Source organism: Heloderma suspectum, chromosome 2, assembly GCF_057233095.1.
Source record: "Heloderma suspectum isolate Gila_16-S chromosome 2, 16-S_ref, whole genome shotgun sequence".
Classification (NCBI taxonomy): Eukaryota; Metazoa; Chordata; class Lepidosauria; order Squamata; family Helodermatidae; genus Heloderma; species Heloderma suspectum.
The window spans coordinates 316,776,437-316,798,452 of NC_139459.1; the positions used below are offsets into that span (position 1 = coordinate 316,776,437).

At 40.6% G+C, this 22,016-nt stretch overlaps 1 protein-coding gene across 1 annotated transcript in view; it reads right to left on the bottom strand.

The window, feature by feature from the left end:
- The window catches only part of CNTN4 (contactin 4), an 886,373-nt gene that overhangs the window by 179,668 nt on the left and 684,689 nt on the right, over positions 1-22,016 (bottom strand). The window contains exons 8-10 of the mRNA XM_084840334.1: positions 16,898-17,000; positions 15,301-15,485; positions 638-774 (exon numbers count right to left, since the gene is read on the bottom strand). Coding sequence (XP_084696460.1) covers positions 638-774; positions 15,301-15,485; positions 16,898-17,000 — 425 coding nt within the window. The remainder of the gene's footprint in view (positions 1-637; positions 775-15,300; positions 15,486-16,897; positions 17,001-22,016) is intronic.

Sequence of the window (22,016 nt, forward strand, 5' to 3'; positions counted from 1 at the left end):
GGAGCAGGGTTACTGTTACAGACCAGAGGGCTTGTTTACATTCCATAAAGTTCAATTACAAAATAAGAAGCTCAAAAATTGAATAGAAGGAAGGTGTTTTATAGCCTGAATAACTATATTCCCATTCACTCTTTTCACAGTTCACACTTAACTTGTGTTTCTGTTAGCTATACTTTCTTTTCCTGCAGAACTGTAGGGAGTGAAAAATATGCAGCCATTTTATGTACTTCTCATAGCGAATGTCCTCTGGAAATGAGTCCCACAGCTTCTACATTGCACTTGATTCAGAGAAATGCTTGTCAACGGCAGAAAATGGCACTTAAATGCCTAGCTTTCACTGAACTTTGGTTGGGAATTAGGTGCCTGAGGGTAATTTCTGCCTTTGAAAAGTATGGCTTGAAGTGTCATTGTTTCAACTACAAGGAAAGCTCAAGGTGATTCTGTGACATTCGCTCAGCAGGGAAGGAAGTCTGCAATGGGACAGATGGAATTTTAAGGCCACATGGTTTCATCAATTTCTTTTTCAACAGCAACCATCTATGCAGACATGAAAAGGTCACTACTTCAGAACAAATCCTTTCAAGTTAGTCCCCAAACTCAAAATACAAAGGACACCAAGCTGGAACATTGCTCATACCTGAGGGATAAGCAGTTCACCATCCTTCAGCCAGCTGTAAGAAGGCTTTGGTCTCCCATTTGCCTTACACTCCCAGTAGATGCTTTCCTCTATAGCCACATGAACATCGCTTATTTTCTGAATCCAGTTGGGAGGTGCTGCAACAAGGACAGTAACACTTTTCTAAGCAGTGTTTATTTTCTGCTTGCCATTAACCTTCAACTACCTTTCCCTACACACATGTTTAGGAATAAATCTAATACCAGATTGTTGTGTTTCCTTGAAAGAGGATCAAAACTAGTCTCCAAACATCCCCCCCCCCCCGAATAAAAACAGGGAAGATATTTTCTTTTGGGGGCTTATTTTATTTGTATCAGATAGCAAGAATATTCAGCTTGATGACTGTCACACTGTATTCATCAAGCATACTCAATTTCTGAAATGTGCTTAGCTAGGAACATCTAAACCATCAACTGTTTTAATAGCCATTCCTTCCTTCCTGGGAACCCTGAAACGGAGGGGCTTAGCCTTCATTAAGAGGCTAAGAATTCTTAGCCTCTTAATGAAGTATAATCCCCAAGACTGGAGAAGTCATTACAGTTAACCTGCTAAACTAGTATGAGTCTGTAGTGTATATATGCTCACTATTTTTATGGATAATGATACCTTTCTTAAACATATGACTTGTCAGAACAGAGCAGACAAAAAGAAATCCAGTCCAGTCCAGATATCAAGTGTTTTATTATCTAAGGGAAATAAGCCCCCCTCCCCTCTGAAATCTATCACGCAGGTTTGAAATCTACATGAATCCGATCTGGAAGCATTTGTCAACCTGCCCTGGGCCTGTAGAAACAACAAGACAAAGAGTACAATGCTCCCTGAAGACTATCTGGTTTGTTACAGTGTAAACACTTAGCCTGTAAGATATCATAGATATCATGTGTACTGCAGGTATTGTCCTAAACAGCCCTCAGGTGATCAGAATTATAATCTATATAAACAGACAATTTGGAGTCATCAAAAGAATAGTTAAAGGCAATTTGATGCTGTAAGAAAAGTCAGGCCTATATAACTGCAACTGTTAAATTGGATTTCCCCAGAGAATCATTCTGTAACCTTATTGGATGGAGGTAAGAAGACTGACTTTGGATGAAACATAGCAGTCACAGAACCAAAGAAATCAGCACCACTAAGGCTGCAATCCTATATACTGCAAGTATGTCCCATTGAACTCAGCGTTACTTACTTCTGAGCAGACACGTATAGGATGTATAGGATTGCACTGAATTCCTTCATGTGGCCATTTAAAATAATAATCCCTAGTTTTTCATTACTTTCCTTCTATAGCTTCTAAATCATGAGAAATCAACTTGTAAACTTCAAGAAATCAGACATCTTTTAATCGCGTCTCGTGCCCTGTAGATATTCAGACCCCAAGGGAATAGCAAAGCACTAACACCTTTTTCAACATATTTAAGCTGAAAAAGTATGGGTACAATCTAGACAAAGTTAAAGTCTTTAAAGTCCAGTTACTTGCAATGAGAGAGAATTAACCACTTGCTTGACTTGCTCAAAGAAATGAGCTTTAGAAGTGTCCCCCAGAGGATTTTTTTTTTTTTTTTGTAACCACCAATAAGAAGTATTTCAAGTTTAAAGAGACTGGCATTACCTTGTTTGCAAGTAACAAATACAACAAGTCCCAGTGAACAGTCTGGGAACATCTCAAATTGCCACACAGCAGAAGCCACTAGACAGCTAAATACTCTCTTGGATAGGAAACCACTGGGAGCCCCAGATAAGAGCTTTCAGTATAATGAATAATGACAAAAAAGTAACAAATGCAATTGCCCAAACATTTAAAGAATACGTGTATATTATACCAGCAGAGGTCTCCATGAACCTGGATATTTTACAAACCTCTGCCTCTCTATAATCAGATAAAACAATTTCAGATTTTTTCAACAAAGGACAACCACTTTAAAAATCCCGCAGGGGCTTAGATGAGATCAGAGGAAGGTTTGCAAGGGTAGAATTAAGCCGAAAAAGCTTGATAACCAAGAGGTGTCAGGTTGAATACCAACATGATGCTGCTACTTTTAAATCCATCTCTGCTATCAGTGTTTCTTGCTGATAAACCCAACAAGGCTCAAACAGGAAGGATATATTTGAATAGTTCTGTCTGTCTGGGGGAATTAATCATAACTGGAGTGAACGTAAATGGCAGCTGAACATCTAATTCCACATATTCTATGCAGATTCTTCCATATCTACCAACAACAAAAAGAAAAAGAAAAAAAACTGAGGAACTCTTGTTCAGAATCTGAAATATGCCAAGGAAATACACTAATAGTGCATCCTATACACATCTACTCAGAAGTAAGTCCCACTGACTTCAATGGGACTCATTCCCAGGTAAGTCTGTATATAATTGCAGCCTCAGAGGTTCAGAAAAATTAGAATGACAAACATCAAGAGCAATAGAGCATTTTGTGTGTGTGTATGTGTGCGTGTGCGTGCGTGCGTGCGGGAGTTATAAGAAAGTAACACTTTCAAATGGAAAAATTTAGCATCACATAAGGCTTATACACCTCTTCAGTATTATGAAAAGAAGAAATCTTGAGAAAGAAAACAAAATCTGCAGTAAAGAAAACATTGTATGGACTCAAAGTTCTGCCTGAAAATGCTTGTTAAAACATGCATTCTTAAGTTCACGACTATCTTTCAGCTATTGCTAAGTGTACAATAGTGCCCCACTTGTTTATAATGCCACTAAAACTAATGTCCTTGGATGTGAACTCTTGTAAAACAATACACATTCTCCTCCTCAGTAAAATTTCTCACAAATCCTGACAACACATATGCCTCCTACTCATGTACCTACATTGGTTCAATATTTATTCAGAGAGAAAAAAACAAAAAAACCCAGCTATAACAACATATAATCAGAACAGGATGCTTTTAACACATATATATTGAACTTTCAATCCATGTGCAACTACACATAAATGTTAACATTTATTGCAATGGCTAAGATTGTTAAAGTACAAAAAATATTACTAAAGCCAAATACAAATATTTAGACCATCTGTGATATTTTGAAACTGTTTCTCCCAAATAAATAAAGCAGATTTAGCTTTAATTTCATTTTCTCATCATCCCCTGCACCAGCTGACTTGCAAAGCACTTTTGGAGCCTTTCTACATGAGTCTTTGATTGTGTGCTCATGATTGCTCACCCATGGTAGTTTGCTGGTCCTTTACATGATGTCATCATCTTCCACGTCCTCTCCAGTATTTTGCAACTATTATCAGAGGGTTTTTTTAGATCAAGGAAAGTGCAGTATGTTTCTGAAAGGCGTTATATTTATAGTATGTAAGTGATGTAATGTAACTGCACAATTCTGCTATACCACAGCTCCATCTAGTGGCTGTATAATGAAACATACAGAAAGGCAGAGAAAGCGAACTCCCCCCCCCCCCAAAGCACGTGTAAAGGAGCCAACCTTAATCCTGAAAAGAATCCAGAAGCAGAAGCCCTGGTAAAGGTGCAGGATAAAAGCCTCATGTAGAAATGCTCTTAAAGTTTACTGGGATTGAACAGAAAGTGTACCATTCTACATGTTCTTGTCTTTCACTATTTAAAAGTTATTGTGCCACTAATCATTTCGTCATCAGATAGTGAATTCAGATGGTTGACTGCCAACAGGATTGGAGCCAACATGGGGCCACTGAAAACCAAGTGGGAAATATCTGTATGCTTGGATGAATCCTGAGCTATGTAGAAATACAAATAATTTTTTAAGGGTGGACCCCCTTCCCCATGCTCGGTAGATTCCAGGAGCCACAGAATATTGAGTGTCAGTTGGGGGAAAAACACACACACAGAACTGAGGAGTGGGTGCAGAGGTATAAGGGGAAGAGTACATTGGTCTGCTTCAGCATCTAACAATTTACACTATTCTGGAGGATGGTATAGCTGGCTGATTGACTGTATGGCTGTAACAACCTTGGGGGTTAGGATATGCTGCAACATTTTGCTGCAGGTCACACTTGTAATAAATAATAGCAAGCAGATCCCACATTGGATATGATCCAGGAAGGCTGTAGTATTCCTAAAGAATGTAACTGCCTCAGAAGAAATAGGTCTGCAACCAATTTAAACATACGAAAACCATCCTATTCCAGATTCTTGATTGCTTCAAATTGTATCAATTTATATGCATCTATGCACACAGGGTAGGTAATTTCACCATATCAGTCACACTTCATAATGTTGCATACTCTCATTATGCACATGTTCTCACCACAGGAGTAAGGAATGAACTACATTGATTTTTTAAACCGTGGACAGCGATGTATTCAGTTCTCTTTTCCCCTTTGGATGAACAATAGTTCAAAATACTACATTACTCTGATGCTGTTTTGCAAGATCAGGATCAGCTCTTTTAGAATTAACTCAGATAGTTCCCCTAAGCCTCATAAAAAGTCCCACTGTATTTCTAAACTAGATACAAACCTTTGCTTTATTCCAAGGGATCAACAAGGTTACATTCTACGTTCAGGCAGACTAAAAATAGAGCTCAGGTTCATGTAAGTTCTTCAAAAATGTAGTACAGATGAAAATACAAAGCTTTGCCTACTTGGAAGAATTTTCCATTTTAGTCCAGGCATTCAACAATAAAAATGAAGGACAATATAAAACTGTACATATGATGGGAATGGATTTCTGCTCTTTTGGGAGATCAGATTTAGTAATAGCCTTATCTTTGGAGATCTAGAAAACTTAAGAGGAAAAGTTTTCACTCAAGAAAATAACTGTGGGTGACAATACTAAGTAACTGGAAGGGGAGGAGTAGATACACAACCATAACTGAAAGCTAATGTAGAGTAGTGGTTAGAGTGTCAACCTAGATCCAGGGAAATATGGCTCAAATTCCCACTTACACATAAACTTAGGGATTAGTGATCATCTCATTTTAGTCTGGCTTTGATGGTATTTAATGTTCTCCATATTCAGGACAACTTGAGCTTCTCTGAAACTGAATTCAGCTCTTGGGCTGAAAGAGGTTCAATACCCCTGATATACAATGATGGAGCCTGGACTGGCGGTAACTAACCAGAAAGGAGATCTTATGGAAACAATGGCCGGGTGTGAGGCAGCTATGAAAAAGGTGAATTTTATGCCATGATTAGGAAAGGGACTGAAAATAAAATTGCCAGTATCATAATGCCTAAAAATGCATTGTGTGGCCATATTTACAATACAGTACTGGTTGCCCCATCTCAAAAAAGGATATTGTAGAGCTGGGAAAGGTGCAGAAAAGGCCAACCAAAGTTATTAGAGAGCTGGAGCATCTTTCTCACAAGGAAAGAATAAAGTATTTGGGGCTTTTCATTTTAGAAAAAAAAGTAAATGAGGGAGGCATGATAGAGATTTATAAAATTATGCATAGTGTGGAGAAAGTGATAGAGTTTTTTTCTCCCTCTCTTAAAATTCTAGAACTGGATCATCCAATGAAACTGGCAGGAGATTAAGGACAGACAAAATCAGTACTTCTTCAAACAAATGCATTTGCTGTCACAAGAAGTAGTGATGACCTCTAGTTTAGTTGGCTTTGAAAGGGGATTAGACAAATAAATGAAGGATAGGTCTAAGGCTTTTAACCATGATGGAACCTCCACTATGGTTAACTATATGTAACCTCTATATTCAGAAGCAGTTTGCCTCTGAATACCATTTACCAGAGAACAACAATCGGAGAGGGCTATTCCATTCATGTCCTGCTTGTGAGTTTTGTGTAGGCATATGGTTGGCTACTGTGGGAAACGGGATGCTGAATTACATGGGCCTTTGGTCTGATCCAACATGGCTGTTCTTATGTTCTTAACTGTTCAACCTTGTCATGGACCGGCAATGCCCTTTTCCATGAGTGGAAGGGAGAAGATGCAAAATAGTGTGTCCATGCTCCTTTTTTTGGCTCTTCCCTTCCCACTGTCTTTCCAATGCCAGGAGGTAGAGGTCTTTCATTCCCTGCCTGTTTCCACCAAACCAGCCTCAAACAATCTAGGTCTCAGGTATTAGGTAGTGGTGTTAGTTTGGCTATTAGACATAGGGTCTAATAGCCAAGAGATCACAAAATACCAAATAGCAAGGTTGAAAGTTTACTGTAGAAAAATGTCAATAGGGAAAAGATCTTTAAAATCTAAATGGACACACACACACGCACACACACACAAGGCTAATTAAAAAGCAACCAGAGATAAATGGGTACAGCCAATTACCCTTATCTAAGCAATATCTTACTGTCTTTGGTCCTGCTCTATCAATTTCTTCTCCAGTTTCAACAGCTCTGACTCCTTCTTTCCTCTAGGACTCTGGCCTTCTTCCCTTCCTTCTCTGTCTTCCTGCCTCTCCCTGAATTTTTGCCTCTCTGCTTCTGGCTATTATCTTCTACAAAATTCTTCTCTCCTCCACTTCAACCAATCAGGAGGGTGGTTTCTTGCTTATTCCCGCCAACTAAGTTTCTGTTTCCTGAGATGAAGCTTTTTGCCCTCTTGTTAAACTTTATAACAACTTGCCTCCTTGGCTGACCTTTTGACCTTTGCTGAACTCGCTGGTTCTTGGGATAAACTTCTTGACCTCTACACTGTAATTAAACCATTGACCTCTAAACTACTGTCCTTATGGCTGAAACTGAGTGGAGCATGTGTGTGCCCTCCCTTCCAATTTAAGCCCCATTTTACAATATCATAAAACTAAACTAAATGCCAAAATGGAGAACAGTTCTATTCCTTCACAGGCCTATATTGATAGCCCCTGTGAACCTGCCCAGAGCACTATGTTTATCACCTGACCCCTTGCTACATGTCCCACCTCCTAGAGAGGTGATGTTACTGGGAACCTGAGGTAGGGTCTTCGGGGTAGAGGTGCCCCTGTTGTGGCACTTGCTTCCCAAGTTCCCAGGGAGGTTAGGTTGACCTCCTTGCTATTGGCTTTTGGACAGCTGGTAAAAGCTGTACTGTTCTGCTGAACTTTTCATGATTATTGCTGCTCTTTGGTTTTCGAATCTTCCCCTTTTTTATTGCAATGTATGTATTTTATCAGTTCTATTTTAGTTTAGTTTTGTTTGGAATAACTGTATTTTATTGTTTTTATGATTTTATTGTAAAGTGCCTCAAGCACCCATTGAGTAAAGGGGGGATTCAGAAGTACAACAAACATTGCTAGTTATCTCAAAGTATTAAAAGAAGTAATCATAACGAATGCTCTTTTTTAATTTAATTGATATAACCAAGGGCGGGCTTTTGAGTGGGCTTTTACTTGGGGGAATCTCACCAACGGAAACCTCATTCCCCTCTACTGAAAACTGAAATGGTATCTTTATCCGTGATTTGAAATATAGGCTATTAAGAACATGAAATCAATCTCAGATTTATCGTACGTCAGAGTCCTCTCCGCCTTTCAAGTGATCATTCGAGGTGTATCGTACCTAGCTAATATATTTTGCAAGGTAATCATGCAGGATAAACAAAGGAGAGTTGCTAAACTTTAGTCACCTCCATCCAGGCCCTTTTATAATGCTCAGGGCAGAAGAAGCAAACAGGAATTCCCTCTCATGCTTCAAGTGGAACAACAACAGTCCTGGCCAGTCTATACTCCCTTTCTGCCACCCAATGCTATTTAGAAAAGAGTCTGTTGCTGTCAGCTCCTTTTTCTGAGTTGGCTAAGCCTTGACATGGTACAAATGAGGTAGGGGAAAGGAAGCTAAATTGTCACCCCTGAATTAACTTGTTTAACTGCACTGAACATGAAGTGTTTTGATGCCACTTGTGTTACAGCAGAGTTTTTTTTTAAGCACAAAAGAAAACTAGCGTCAGCACTATATATATATATATATATATATATATATATTTTAACAAGTTTACCAAGTGCTGAATAATATGGCTGACAAAAAGTAGATCATTTGGTTTATCTGCAGCAAGCAGGAAAATTTGAATTTCATCTTTCTTTTCTTTCTTCACTATTCACGCAGGCAGATAACTTAGTTTAAAAGAGTAACACTGTTAGAGCCAGATTTTAATCTCCAGGGATGCATTATGACAGAACATTTCACAGAGAAAGGCTGCAAGTAAGTGACAAGTTTGATTTTCCATATCTAATACTTCGGAGTATTGCTTTCTTGGGTGCGAACTTTTGACCCAGTAGAAACAACTTGAAAAAACAATGCCAGCACTGCAGAGTCCTCCCCGCTCAAACAAGTTTTATTTTGCACATTAAAAAAAGATTACAGACGGTACCATTCAGTTTCTGTTACTCATATGAGATATTTGCCAGTTTCGTACAATCACTGCAGCTTAAACAAGCCATAGTGCCTTATTTAAGCCATGGCATATGTTGGCATGTGCCAGGCACCTTTTGCCTAATTACCTGCCTGGGCACAGTTTGTTGTGTCATCAGAACTGGGCAACATGGCATGTTGGAATGGGAGATAACTCTCAACCTATGGGTGGTTGTTGGGTTATTTCAGGGTTGTTTCCCCCTCCAGCAAGCCATGCCACCTGGATTTGGTGACATGAAAAACCATGGCAGGTAATTAGGCAAATGGCACCTAGGATGTGCCAGCCCACACTGCAGCTTAAGCAAGCCACCATGATGATATGAACCGGGTCATTATGACACGCTGCTTTCACAATGACAGATTTGGAATGGCTATTTTGATAAAACTCAGGGTCCATTTTCATGGTTTATGTTTTCGAAACAAATGGGATTTCAACTTTAAAATGCAGCCCACATAAACTCATTTATGAGACCTAACACTCCAATTATGCATTTATCATCCTGAACAACGTATTAGTGGGACATCATCTCTAGTCAAGATTAACTTTTTTAAAAATAATAAAATATATATAGTCCTAGCTGAGATACCACTGAAAACCTATTTGCCCCTTTAGTGAGTAAATTTGCATGATCAATATGATTCTTTTTCGGCCTGCATGAAGTGGGGCTAAGGGGAAATGGTAGGTTTAACAGAAGAAAGAAAAGCTAAAAAATACCCATAGCAAAAACTTGGGAAAGAAAAAGCCAAGGTAGGGAACGAGATAGAAGGAAAGTCAGAAAAAGGAATAGAGGTAGATATGAAGCGATTGTAGCAACCTTATCACAATTTTAGGAGAAAATGAGATAACTATCCTGAATGATTGAAAGGCAGTATTCAAATAAATACATCTAACTCAAGGAGGGAGTATCTAGAATAAATGGTGATGTCCAGGTTGTGGCAAACAAGATGAGCTTCTGAATTAGAGCAGAGAGTAAGAACAAAACAAATCAAGAAGGAAAGAAATTGTGTATCAGAGGAATCCAAAGAATAATAAATATGAATGTGTAAGCCTGCAGTCTTATGCACACTTAAGAGGAGTAGGCACCACTGAATACAACGGGACTTCCTATGCACACTGTCAGGTTATTTAAGAGAAGAAGCCAGGGCAAAGATGACTAACAGAACAACAGTTTAATTGCCAATGACTATGTAGAACTGTCTTAGTTTGGACATGTGCCCCCTGTAGCTGGAATAGCAACATAATAGTTAAACTCTCCATCACATCTCCCCCTCCTGTTACTTTTAGCCCTATATACATCATACTTCAGAAATGCAAAACATGTCTGGTTAATGATAGTCCTCAAAACGAACAACCTGGCCACTGGGTTGCCTCTCTCTGGCTGTACTGCAAGGGATAGATCTCCTGATGCAGTCGGGAGGCACACAGGAGAATTCTTCTTGTGTTTGTTTAGTATTAATTGTAAATGTCTGCGGTTTCTAGTAAACTCTTCATGGTTGGTCTCGATAACACAGGATCTAAGGGACAATTCTGCTTCAGCTATTGGGCGGTACAGAAATGTAATGAATGAATAAATAAATAGCCCAGTGGTTGGAGTCTTCCATCTTTTCTCACTGTCCAGTTTGACTAGAACTTGGTTGCCCAGTTTTAGCATAGGAGTTGATCAAGGGGGAAATATGTTGCTTCTGATATCACTGTCACATCATCACCTGAATCAATTTTAAAATCTATGGGCTTGCCACCAATGCTTAATTTCACCCTCCATGCTGGCTCTGTATCATCACAAGTAACAGAACCCAGAAAAAGTGGGTTTGGTCTACTACCATTTGTTACTACAGTGTGAAGGGTTAAGTTTCTCTGCATTTGCACTCTCCCTGAGAGTCCTTTGTCCAGGATGCCTGTCACTGCTCTGCCTCTGATATGCTCTTCCTTTTTGTCTCCAAAATCAGTTTTCAGCCATCTCATGCAGGCCTCTCAAAAAGCATTCCACTGACTCCCCAGGGCTTTGAACTTTCTGTTGGAAACAGTCCCTCTCATAAACTGCATTGTGGTTGGGAATAAAATGCTTATCAAATTTGGCCAGCACCTCTGCATAGTCATCCTTATCATTCTCTTGGTAAAGGATTTGAAGATATGGTCAACTTCCTTTCCCACAGCATAGACAAGTGAACTAACCTGCACTTCTCCAGTCTCCTTGTGGAGCTTTGTTGCTATGCAGAAACAAATAAATCTTTTCTTCCTATCAGGCCATTCTGTTGAAGTTAAAAGTTTCTGGGGTTGCCAACTGTGCCATGGCAAAAAATTCTTTAATTTGGTTTAAGGCGTAGACTTCTGACACCATGTCAGGTTCCTTCAGAGAAGATCCCAGGCCAAAACGGATGCCTAATGGAACAACTTTATTGCCAAGAACCATATGGAACAGCAGCATAGCTGACTGCCTCAGTTTGGACACATTGCCACCTATAGTTAGAATAGCAACATAACAGCTAAACTCCACATCACACATACTTAATGAAGAGCTGAATATAATGGGGACTTCCTCTAGACGCTTAACAGGGAGTATGCCCTATTGAATACAATGAGATTTACCTACATGCATAGGATTGCACCGAGAGTAACCAAAAATAAGGCTGCAATCCTATGAACATTTATCTGCACCCACTGAACACAGTGATTTACTTGTGAGTAAACATGCATAGGATTGCACTACACAAAAATGTACATATGAGGAAAGAAAGAAAGAGCAATGATCAGCTTCTGAGAAAAAAGACTCTAAGGAGATGATAACTAACAGTAACATGCAAGATAAATGGACAATGAAGACAGATCATGTGACCTTCAAAGGTAGAAAATACATGAGAAAGAGGAGAAACATAACTTGTTTTTTTTTTTTTTTCTTAACTTGAATAGATACTGATCTGCCACAGGGAGTGGGGAAAACGAAGTAATCCGTTTGAAAAAGAAACAGAGTTAGCAGTATCAAGTGGAGTTATCCCAATTTCTGTTAATGTGAAGAAAAAGGTCATGAATCACAGCAGATTTAGTAACTGCTGCTAATAAACAAACCAAACACTGCCAGAACAACAAGGGAACCAGTGAAAAGGAACGGTATGAGGCCAGGATTTGGAGAAATGATTAGGGGTTGGGAGATAAAAAGAAAAAGCAGCATGATTGATAACAAACTATCAAGAGCCCATCAATGACAAAGTGGTTTTACCGAGCCTCTGAAGAGATGGGGCCTTTCAGCCTGCCTTGGTAGTGTTATAGTCTCTCTCTCTAAAGCCCAAGGCAGACAGATCCTTGTAGTAGGGCCTCTAGAAAAAGCATAGACCTGGAGCAGCTATAGTGCTTCAAGTTTCATGGCCCTCCAGTGCTGATCCAAGGCATTTGCTACCTGAAGTAGAACCCACTTTAAAATACCTTGCTGCATCACTCAGACACCAATTCCAGCCTTCAACAGTCCCTGCCTCATATACCCATTACATAGCACATAATTTCATTCTAAAGTCCAACAGACAGGTTTTTTAATAGTGTGTTACTGAATTCACTGCCATGGGCCTGGAATAAACCCAGGTGAGCAGAAATGTCACACACACACACACACACACACACACACACACACCATATCGCATTTCTTTCTAGGTGGGGTCTACAACAAGTGTTTGATGTACGCTGGTCTAGATAGCATATGTGTTATGTAACTGCTTGTGGTACTTTTGGATGGGTGCTCCTGTTTTTACAGCAGAAAATTTGACTAAATGGCCTTTGGCTCCTTCTGGAAGAACTCGAGTGTCCAGAGACCCCTCTGATCTCTACAGAAGATGTTAAAATTCACAGGGACCTCCTTCAGAGAAAGAACATAAAACAGTGCTGCAGGTAAACGAGCTATCCAACTCATTATTGACCAAGAATTTAATCACCATTTACATTTCCCCTTCAAATCATATTGATGTTAACAATGTTAAAAGTAGTTTAACATTGATAACTTTTTATTGCAAGCAGAATTCATTTTCAAAAATCTGATATAATTTGAAAGATGGTAGTAAGCTTGCAACAACATCGTGGACTTCAAATATTTCTGTTAGAACTGGAGGTATTCCATAGGAGGCCCATACATAAAGGATTTTCTGTTTTCATTCTGCCTGAATCAATGAGCTCATAAGATATTTTAGAAAGGATCTGATATGACCTGACATGAATTGCGTGAAGGTAATTTACGCACACATGTTTTGTTATGCATACCTGCCACAGTTCCTATATAAATCATCTCTCCGATGCTGCTATTTCTATTTCAAGGGAGGCTTCCACTGGTACCAATGATTTCAAGGGAAACTTCCATTAGTGTTGAAGGGAGCTTTCCTTGAAATGCAAATCGGGCTTCAGAGAAATTATTTTTGCTGGAACTGTAGCAGGGAGAGAAAGAGTTAACCTGCCTCTCCCCACCCTCACCCCCAAGTAACAAGACTACTCAGGCTTCCCTGCAATTAATCAGTCTTCCTTTCTACAGAAGGCTTTAGAAGCATGAGAACAGTGTGACAGCCAATTCTTCAGGGCTACGCAATCCAATGTACAGCTCTTCCTAGTCCTGGGCCTGCCATAGACCTCATAAAAAATAGATGTGCAGAGAATGTTGAAGTCTGTATGTGTTTTCAGGCCCATGTAGGAATACATTTAACTTGGGCAAACATGCCCATTCTGGTGCATGAATTTCCAAAATGGTTGACATGCAAATAGGGATATCAGTTACTCATGAACGAACGCATGTAGAAAGCCCCGTTTGGTGGCAAAATATAGGAGTGTTTTTTAGTCAAGGTGGTTAGAACAGCTATTGCTAGTCACAGTTATCACCTGTATGGTCTAGTAGACAGAATGGCAGACTAGGAGCAGGAAGACCCAGGTTCAAAGCCCTGCTCGGCTATGAAGTTCCCGGGGTACCCTTGACCCTGCTGTTGTTACTACCCACCTCTCCTCTTCCCAGCGCCTGCCTGACATAACCCAGCATTGCACATTTCTTCAGTGCCAATATTGGGCAAAGCTGCTCACAAGCTCCAGACAACCTTACCCTGCACAGCTACACCTAGTTTCTCTCATCTGCCTGATATTTAGGAGGGTACTGGTGGCTTTGGGTATGCACCTCATAAACTCAGACTTGCCCCAGCCCCAGCCTCAGGCACAGCCACTGCTGCCTCCTAGCCCAGGCATTTCTGGAACTGCAGGAAGTGGCCCAGTCTGAAGGCACATACACAGCTCTTTGCGTCCTGTAACTTCTTGCAACTTCCACTTACTTTTTTTTTACATCTCTATAACAGCCCCAAAGCTGAAGCCCTCTTGCCAATATTAATTGCCCTTAATATGGGGGGAAAATAAGTTGAAACAGGTCTGAATTCTCACGTGTAGTTCAGAAAGTTATATGCGGATGTACACATTTGAAGTACAGGCCTTGGTAACCTCAAGATTGAATTATTGTAATACACTGTACGTAGGGCCCTTAGGATTTTACAGGGGTTATTTAAGATGGCACCAGGGGCTGGGGCGGGTGTAACCCACCATCTTGCCAAGAGATGGGCTGTGGATTACATCCTTTAAGGTAGTTGTGACAACCACTTTGGAAGAAGCAATCCACAGCATACTGGTGTGGATTCCCTCCTCTGAAGTTGCTGCTGCACCATTATGTGCAGAAAGATCCTTCCTCTCTTGCCAGGAAAAAGGGAAGGTTGCTCTGTAAAGGAAATGCACTTTAAGCAGTGCTAGCATTTTCACATCTGTTTGTGCGGAATCCAAGAGTGCAGAAATGGTTTATGAACGAGATTTCCTGTTTGGCTTCGCTTTAAGTGGCAGGCAGATATATAGGTAAAGCCCACTGCTTTACACAAGGACTAGCCCTTGGTTAAAGGTCAAACGTTGCTTTCCTGAATTCAGTGTAAGTGGGGATTGCTAACAAAGCCATCCAGATTAAAAGACAGCCAGAAATGAGACTCTACTAATGAAGGAAACAAACTGCCCCAAAATTAAAACACAGGCCAAAACAGCCAAGATTAATCAGAAGAGCATGCAGCTTTCTGCCAGATGTAGGGGAAAAACAAATAAATTGCTTTACAACTGCTTTTTACATCTTACCGAACCAATCTCCTTCTTTCAACAAACATTTTCATTTCTCCCTCACTTCACAGCCTCAATCAATATGCCTGTCTCAGAGGTTTTTATTTTATATAAAATTACACTTTCTGAGCAGTCCTATTTGCAATACAAAATTTGAAGAGAAAAATCAACATTGACATTGCAACAAAGCATTTACCGCATTTTGGCCTCAACTATAATGAAAAACTGGTGAGTAAATAATCTGGGTACCATAAAACGTCAGCTGGCCTCTGGCCACGTTCTTCCCTCGCACATTTTCAGCCACACACTCATACACGCCAGCATCTTCCTGCTGAAAGTTTGGGATTTCAAGAATGCTGCTGGATTTGTGCCTCCGAGCTTTTTTGGGGATTTGTTTTCCATCTGCTCTTCTCCAGCTGATAGTAGGAACAGGGCTGTTTATCAACAACAAAAGGAAAAAAGAAACCTGATGGTAAAGGGTGCATTATTTTAATTGGAAATCTATACATAGATGGGGTGGGGGGAGAAAGAGAGTGAGCGAGAGATAATTTCTAGGTAAAACTGTTCCGATACTCAGAACCTATACATTCAATTAACTTCCTCCAAATCTTGGTCTTTACTGCTTAAGGCTATGATGATCCTTCAAAGAAGATGGTATGTTCTAAGGCAGCCTTCCCAACCTGCTGCCCACCAGATGTGCTGGACTATAACAACTCCCATCATCATTGACCATGCTGCCTGGGGATGATAGGAGTTGTAGTCCAACACAACATATCTGGATGGCACTGGATTGGGGAAGGCTGTCTTTGGGCATGTTCTGTGGAACTGTGTTAGTCTCAGGTAATAAATATGTGTGTAAAATAAGGGGCACATCAACTATATAGTCAATTTTGCAGTAATTCTTTCCCTTCCAGTTGATTTAATCATCTTTTAAGCACAAACCTCCCATAACCTTTGGCAGAACTTTCTCCTCATTCAAACAGAAGTACTTTTCTTTCGAATAAAGATACCTATTTCATATTTCTTCCAGAAATAATTTGTCACTCAACTAAAGTAAAAGCTACAGCACGTGGAGCATACCCAGCAGTTAGTCCAACAATAAATCACTGGCAAGCTGCCAGTTCACAGGCATCCAAACTAAGAAGGTAGCTCACTGTAATGAAATAATAAGCAAGGGGTGTGAGCAAGCAGCTTCCAGGGTTGGACAATCTGGTGGCTGAGAAATGGTGCTAAAGAATGTTGAAAATACTACTTCAAATCTGTATTTCCTTTCCTTTTAAAATGCAAATATATGTATATTTTGTTACCATCACATTCTCCTCCATTAACTAAATATTGGTTCCTAAATATTCTAATAATTAGGTATATGATACCAAGTTGTTAAATCTGGAGTGTGTAATTTTCTAACACCATTCAACTTAAAAAATACATTAAGGATATAGGAACAACATTGCAGGATCAAACCTAAGGTCTACCTAATCCATTGCAGCTAGTCCAGCAGCCAGCACCTTAAGTCACGAGCTGTGTGTCTTTTCCTGAAGTGGATCATGTTCATGCACCAAACTGCATCAGTAACTTTCCTTACTGAGCACAAAGCAGACAAAACTAAGCAAACTGATCTGTGTTTGAAGTAACAATGTACACTAGGATAGCACTGCAAAGTGAACAATCCACAAAACATAGCTGTTCATTTAAAAGGGGCCTGAGTGTGTTCTGGAAGCCAACAGGCAGCTCTGGAAATAATGGAAGTTGTGCAAAACAGAACATCACCAATTTGATGGATTGTGCATTGAACCCTCTGCAAATGGTTTCATTATAGCTCAGTGAGGGAAAGGCGAAAACTTACTTTCCCAACGCAAAACACTCCAGTCTCACAGTTGTTCCTTTTGCAGATGGAACCATTTCTGGGAACTGCACTTCAATTTTTGGCTCGTATTCACCCATCACTCCTGTGAACATATAATAGATGCTAAATCGGCTTGAATTTTGCATTACATATCCTCAAGTATTCCTGAGTTAACCCAGGGCTGTTTTACGTGCCCAATTAATCTGTTCATTTCAAACAGGACCTCATCTCCAACAGCCACACACCATGGGCTCCCTCTCCCATTTATTGCCAGAGGAAATGTTGTTTTGCAGCTCTCAGCCATCTGCCTAAGATTACATCTCATCATGGCTCCTTGGTTTTTCATTTTTGTACATTGTTCTTGTGAAAAGGAAAGTGCTAATAAAGTATAATCAATGCCTTTTGGAGAAAGTAATGCAGAGCAAACAACTGTTGCAAAAACTGTTGATAAAGCACTGTGGGCTAATCAAAGCTCCCATTAGCATTAAAGCAGAATATCCTTTGAGGTGCTACACTGGCTGAGTAGTTTCTTTAACCTTCACTGTCTTAGTAAATCACCCTTTGTACTGGTTTTTTAAAAATAAACTGTATTTAATAATTGGTACACTGAAAGAGCTATTATGTTTATGACAACTTAACACATTTCTTACAAACTGAATAACTTCTAAAACCATTAAGTATTATTTCCTGGAGAGCATTCACAGTTGAACACATGAACATGGTTTCATATCTTAATCCTTTTACACATGTGTGTGTTTATTGCTTTTAGCCATAGGCCATTGCAACTTAATCCTTTTATTACTATTATTTATGTCCAGCTCTAGTAAGGGTAGAGGGTTAAATACAGTAGAAGTTGGGAAAGCCTGCAGTTATAAGAAGGTATTAACCGTATGTGCATTAGATTCAAAACGTATGTGAATTAGATTCAAAACCACAACCTTTAGGAATATAGTTCAGTGACCAGTTGGATACGCTACACTTTGGGTTCTGGTCCACTATTTGGGCTAAGTATTGTTAGGGATGCTGCCTGACAATCTGTCTTTGCCTAATGGCTGTCTTATAGTCCAAAGTGGTCTGCTGAAGTTTCATCAATGGGAGCTAATGACAGGAGATTACCTCCTGATAGCTGGAAATTTCTCTTCAGCTTTTGGAATGAAATACCCTATTCAAGTTTGCAGAAGGCAACGCAACTCCAGTTGGGGTGGGGTGGAGTAGAGGAAGAGCTAAAAATACATTAGAGTTTAAATAGAGAGAGAGGCACACACACAGAGATGAGAGTTTTCTAGCTGAAGTTAGCTAGAACTCATTGCGTGATGGGCTACACAAGTCATATCTTCAACCCTGATGCAGGGTGTACTGTCTGTTTCCTGAGGCATATTTGACTTCACTATGCTGTGCTTGAGTATGTTTACTTAAAACAGATTTAACAGTGACACAATAGATCTCTAGTGCTTTATCACCCAAAGGAAATTAAACCTAGTAGTTTTGTCCCTGGAACTTCCCAACTCTTGTGGAAGTATGGAGCACACATTGGTATGTAAGGAATTCAGCCATGGCCCCACACTCAATAGATACCAACAGCTGTTCTATCCAATCTCTGAGATACTATTATGTAAACTGTAATTTTTCTCATTTTCCTACTGCCAATAATGCTATGGCTACAACTATGATAAACTGAAGTACTTTGGCCACATAATGAGAAGACAGGATACCCTGGAGAAGACGCTGATGCTAGGGAAAGTGGGAGGCAAAAGGGCAAGATGGATGGGTGATATTCTGGAGGTGACGGACTCGACCTTGGGGGAGCTGGGGTGGCAACGGCCGACAGGAAGCTCTGGCGTGGGCTGGTCCATGAAGTCACGAAGAGTCGGAAGCGACTGACCGAATAAACAACAACAACTATGATAACAATGACATCTGCTGCTATGGTTGCTACCACTACTACTACTACTAAAGATCTCTAACAGTGCACTCGATCCTCAGCTGAACACAGAATGGGGATGGTCCCTGAACAAAAAAGATAAGGATTGGAGTGAAAGGAGGACAGAGGCACTCCGGTAGGAGCAGGTGAGCAGGTAAATGAAACTAGAATTTTTATTACTATGTTTCTCGAAGGAGAAAAGGCAAGTGAACAGAGAAAGATTCCCCCTTTGAATTTACTCTAGGTTGTCGCCTGCCTTACCTGCCCCATCCATAATCCATTTCCTAAGTAAGCATTTTGAGATTCTCACTAACCGTTGCATGCAGCCTCCTGTGGCTGCATCCAACGATTTGTAGATTAGGTGACATTTGGCATTGGCATTAGAAGGGAAATTGTTGTTGTTGTTCAGTCATTAAGTCGTGTCCGACTCTTCGTGACCCCCCCTGGACCATAGCACGCCAGGCCTTCCTGTCCTCTGCTCTCTCCTGGAGTGTGCTCAAGTTCATATCCATTGCATCGGTGATGCTATCTAGCCGTCTCATCCTCTCCCGTCCTCTTCTCCTTTTGCCTTCAATCTTTCCCAGCATCAGGGTCTTTTCCAGTGAGTTTTCTCTTTGCAAGAAGAGAAATAGGACACGCCTAATCCGCTCGCAGAACAATACACAGCAAAATCTCATGTACAAAACAGCAGCTTTTGATGAACTTCTGTCTTCAGAAATCTGATTGTGGTTGTGTGTGTGCATGAAACTACAGAGGTATGCAGACACCTCACAAATCCAACCTGGCTCAGTGAACATTATCTGCCACAGGGCTTTTAGCACATCCAGAGGAGGCTTTCTTCTTGCAATCGCCTTGCCTCATTCATGGAATTTTATGGGAGATCCAGATGACATTGACTTCAGTGTGTAACTTTCCTGTGTTTTCCCACAGTTTCTTCTGTCTTTTTTTCTTTCCACAAAATAATCCCATTAATGAGGAAAAAAACAGAATAGCTGTACTATGATGTCTTTTGATTGTTAGAGCTAGGAGCCCTCCCTCCCTCTGGAAACACACTAGGTCTTTGCCGGTCAGGGAAAAAGGAATTTGCCTGCCTCAGGATCCTTCTTTCCCTGGAAGTTTGAGCCAGACTCTTCTTGTGTCCTGTGCTCCCTCCCAACTGCCATGTTGCCTTTATTGCTCAACAGGTTTCCTGCAGCTTTGAAAAAGAAAGTATGGCATGGTGGAGATGTAAAAATAACAAGAAAAAGATTTAGGGATCACTTTAATTTTTCTCCTGCCCTCACACCCCCTTGAAACAGAAACAAAATTCCAAGTGATCTTGATAGGCTGGAGCACTGGGCAGAAAACAAGAGAATGAAATGTAATAGGTATAAATGCCAAGTTCTGCACCTAGGAAAAAGAAACCAAATGCACAGTTACAAGATGGGGAATACTTGGCTCAATAATACTACAAGCGAGAAAGTTCTTGGAATTGTTGTAGATCGCAAGCTGAATATGAGCCAACAATGTGATGTGGCTGCAAAAAGGCAAATGGGCTGCATTAACAGAAGTATAGCTTCCAAATCCTGGGAAGTACTAGTTCCCCTCTACTCAGCACTGGTTAGGCCTCATCTGGAGTACTGTGCCAAGTTCTGGGCACCACACTTGAAGAAGGATGCAGACAAACTGGAGAGGGTTCAGAGGAGGGCACCAAAGATGATCAGGGGACTGGAAACAAAGCCCTATGAAGAGAGATGGAAAGAACTGGGCATGTTTAGTCTTGAGAAGAGAAGACTGAGGGGAGATATGATAGCACTCGTCAAGTACTTGAAAGGTTGTCACAGAGAGGAAGGCCAGGATCTCTTCTCGATCATCCCAGAGTGTAGGACACGGAATAATGGGCTCAAGTTACAGGAAGCCAGATTCTGGCTGAACATCAGGAAAAAATTCCTGACTGTTAAATACGACAATGGAATCAATTACCTGGGGAGGTGGTGGGCTCTCCCACACTGGAGGCATTCAAGATGAAGCTGGAGAGCCACTTGTCAGGGATGCTCTGACTTGGATTCCTGCATTGAGCAGGGGGTTGGACTCGATGGCCTTATAGGCCCCTTCCAACCCTACTATTCTGTGATTCTGTGATTTCAAAGTACAATAGAATCATAGGGTTGGAAGGGGCCTTCAAGACCATCGAGTCCAACCCCCTGCTCAGTGCAGGAAGCCTGATTCCCAGGCGGTCTTCCATCCAAGTACTAACCAGGGCTGACCCTGCTTAGCTTCCGAGATCGGGCACATCCAGCCCAATAAAAAGTGCCACAAACAAAACTTGTACTAGCCCCACAGAGTCTTGGACTCTAAGACCCTAAGCACTCATTACTTTACAGACATAGCAAGCAGCCATGTTTCCCCCCTCTTTTACTCGGGGTCCTGATCAGAATTAGAACCTTGGCATGGTGGATAAGGGGACTTTAATCCTTTCCCACCCCCTCTGCTGTGGTCTCAATTCAAATAGTGATCCTCTTGCTTCCAAGAGATAAACCTAGAACAAGAGCTGTAGTCACAGAGCTCTGGCTCTTCCTTTCACAGCATGGATGGAAAGCTAACAGGCTTGCTATCTCCATGCCCAGAGTGAATATACACAGGGAATCAAAGGAAAGACACTGCCAAACAAGTTGTTCTATGCAGTGAAATGGAACCAGGGCACTTCGACAGAAGGGAATGGATTATGATCACTAAGCTATTTTTAAAGCTTTGACTCTCCACTGACATTGTTACTCTTTCTTTGTGCACATATTACTACAGGTATTTATGGACTAATTGAGGACTGCTGAAAGTATAGATTGTAGAATATAAATCCAAGTATTAAGACAATTCTTACTATGGAAAGAGAAGAGCAAAGGCTGTCTTTTAAAGTTTTTATAGTACACAGATTGCCTTTTATCCTCTGTTCTTGTCACAATGAAATAAATACTGTCTCTACAGAGGAGCCACAAACTGATCTCCTATTGATCCAGGGAATGGTCTGAACAAAAGTCTACTTATACTATTTCTTGGATGTCCCTGTTTTTGATATATTTTAGTTCCCTGAAGAGAAAATGCTACCTGGTATTGAAAATGCTTGACCAATGGGTTAAGGAGCACTTTCTGATTGTGCAATACGATAGAAGGAAAGAGTCTAATTTTAGTGAACAAGAGAATGAAAAATTGCTTTCAAAAAGC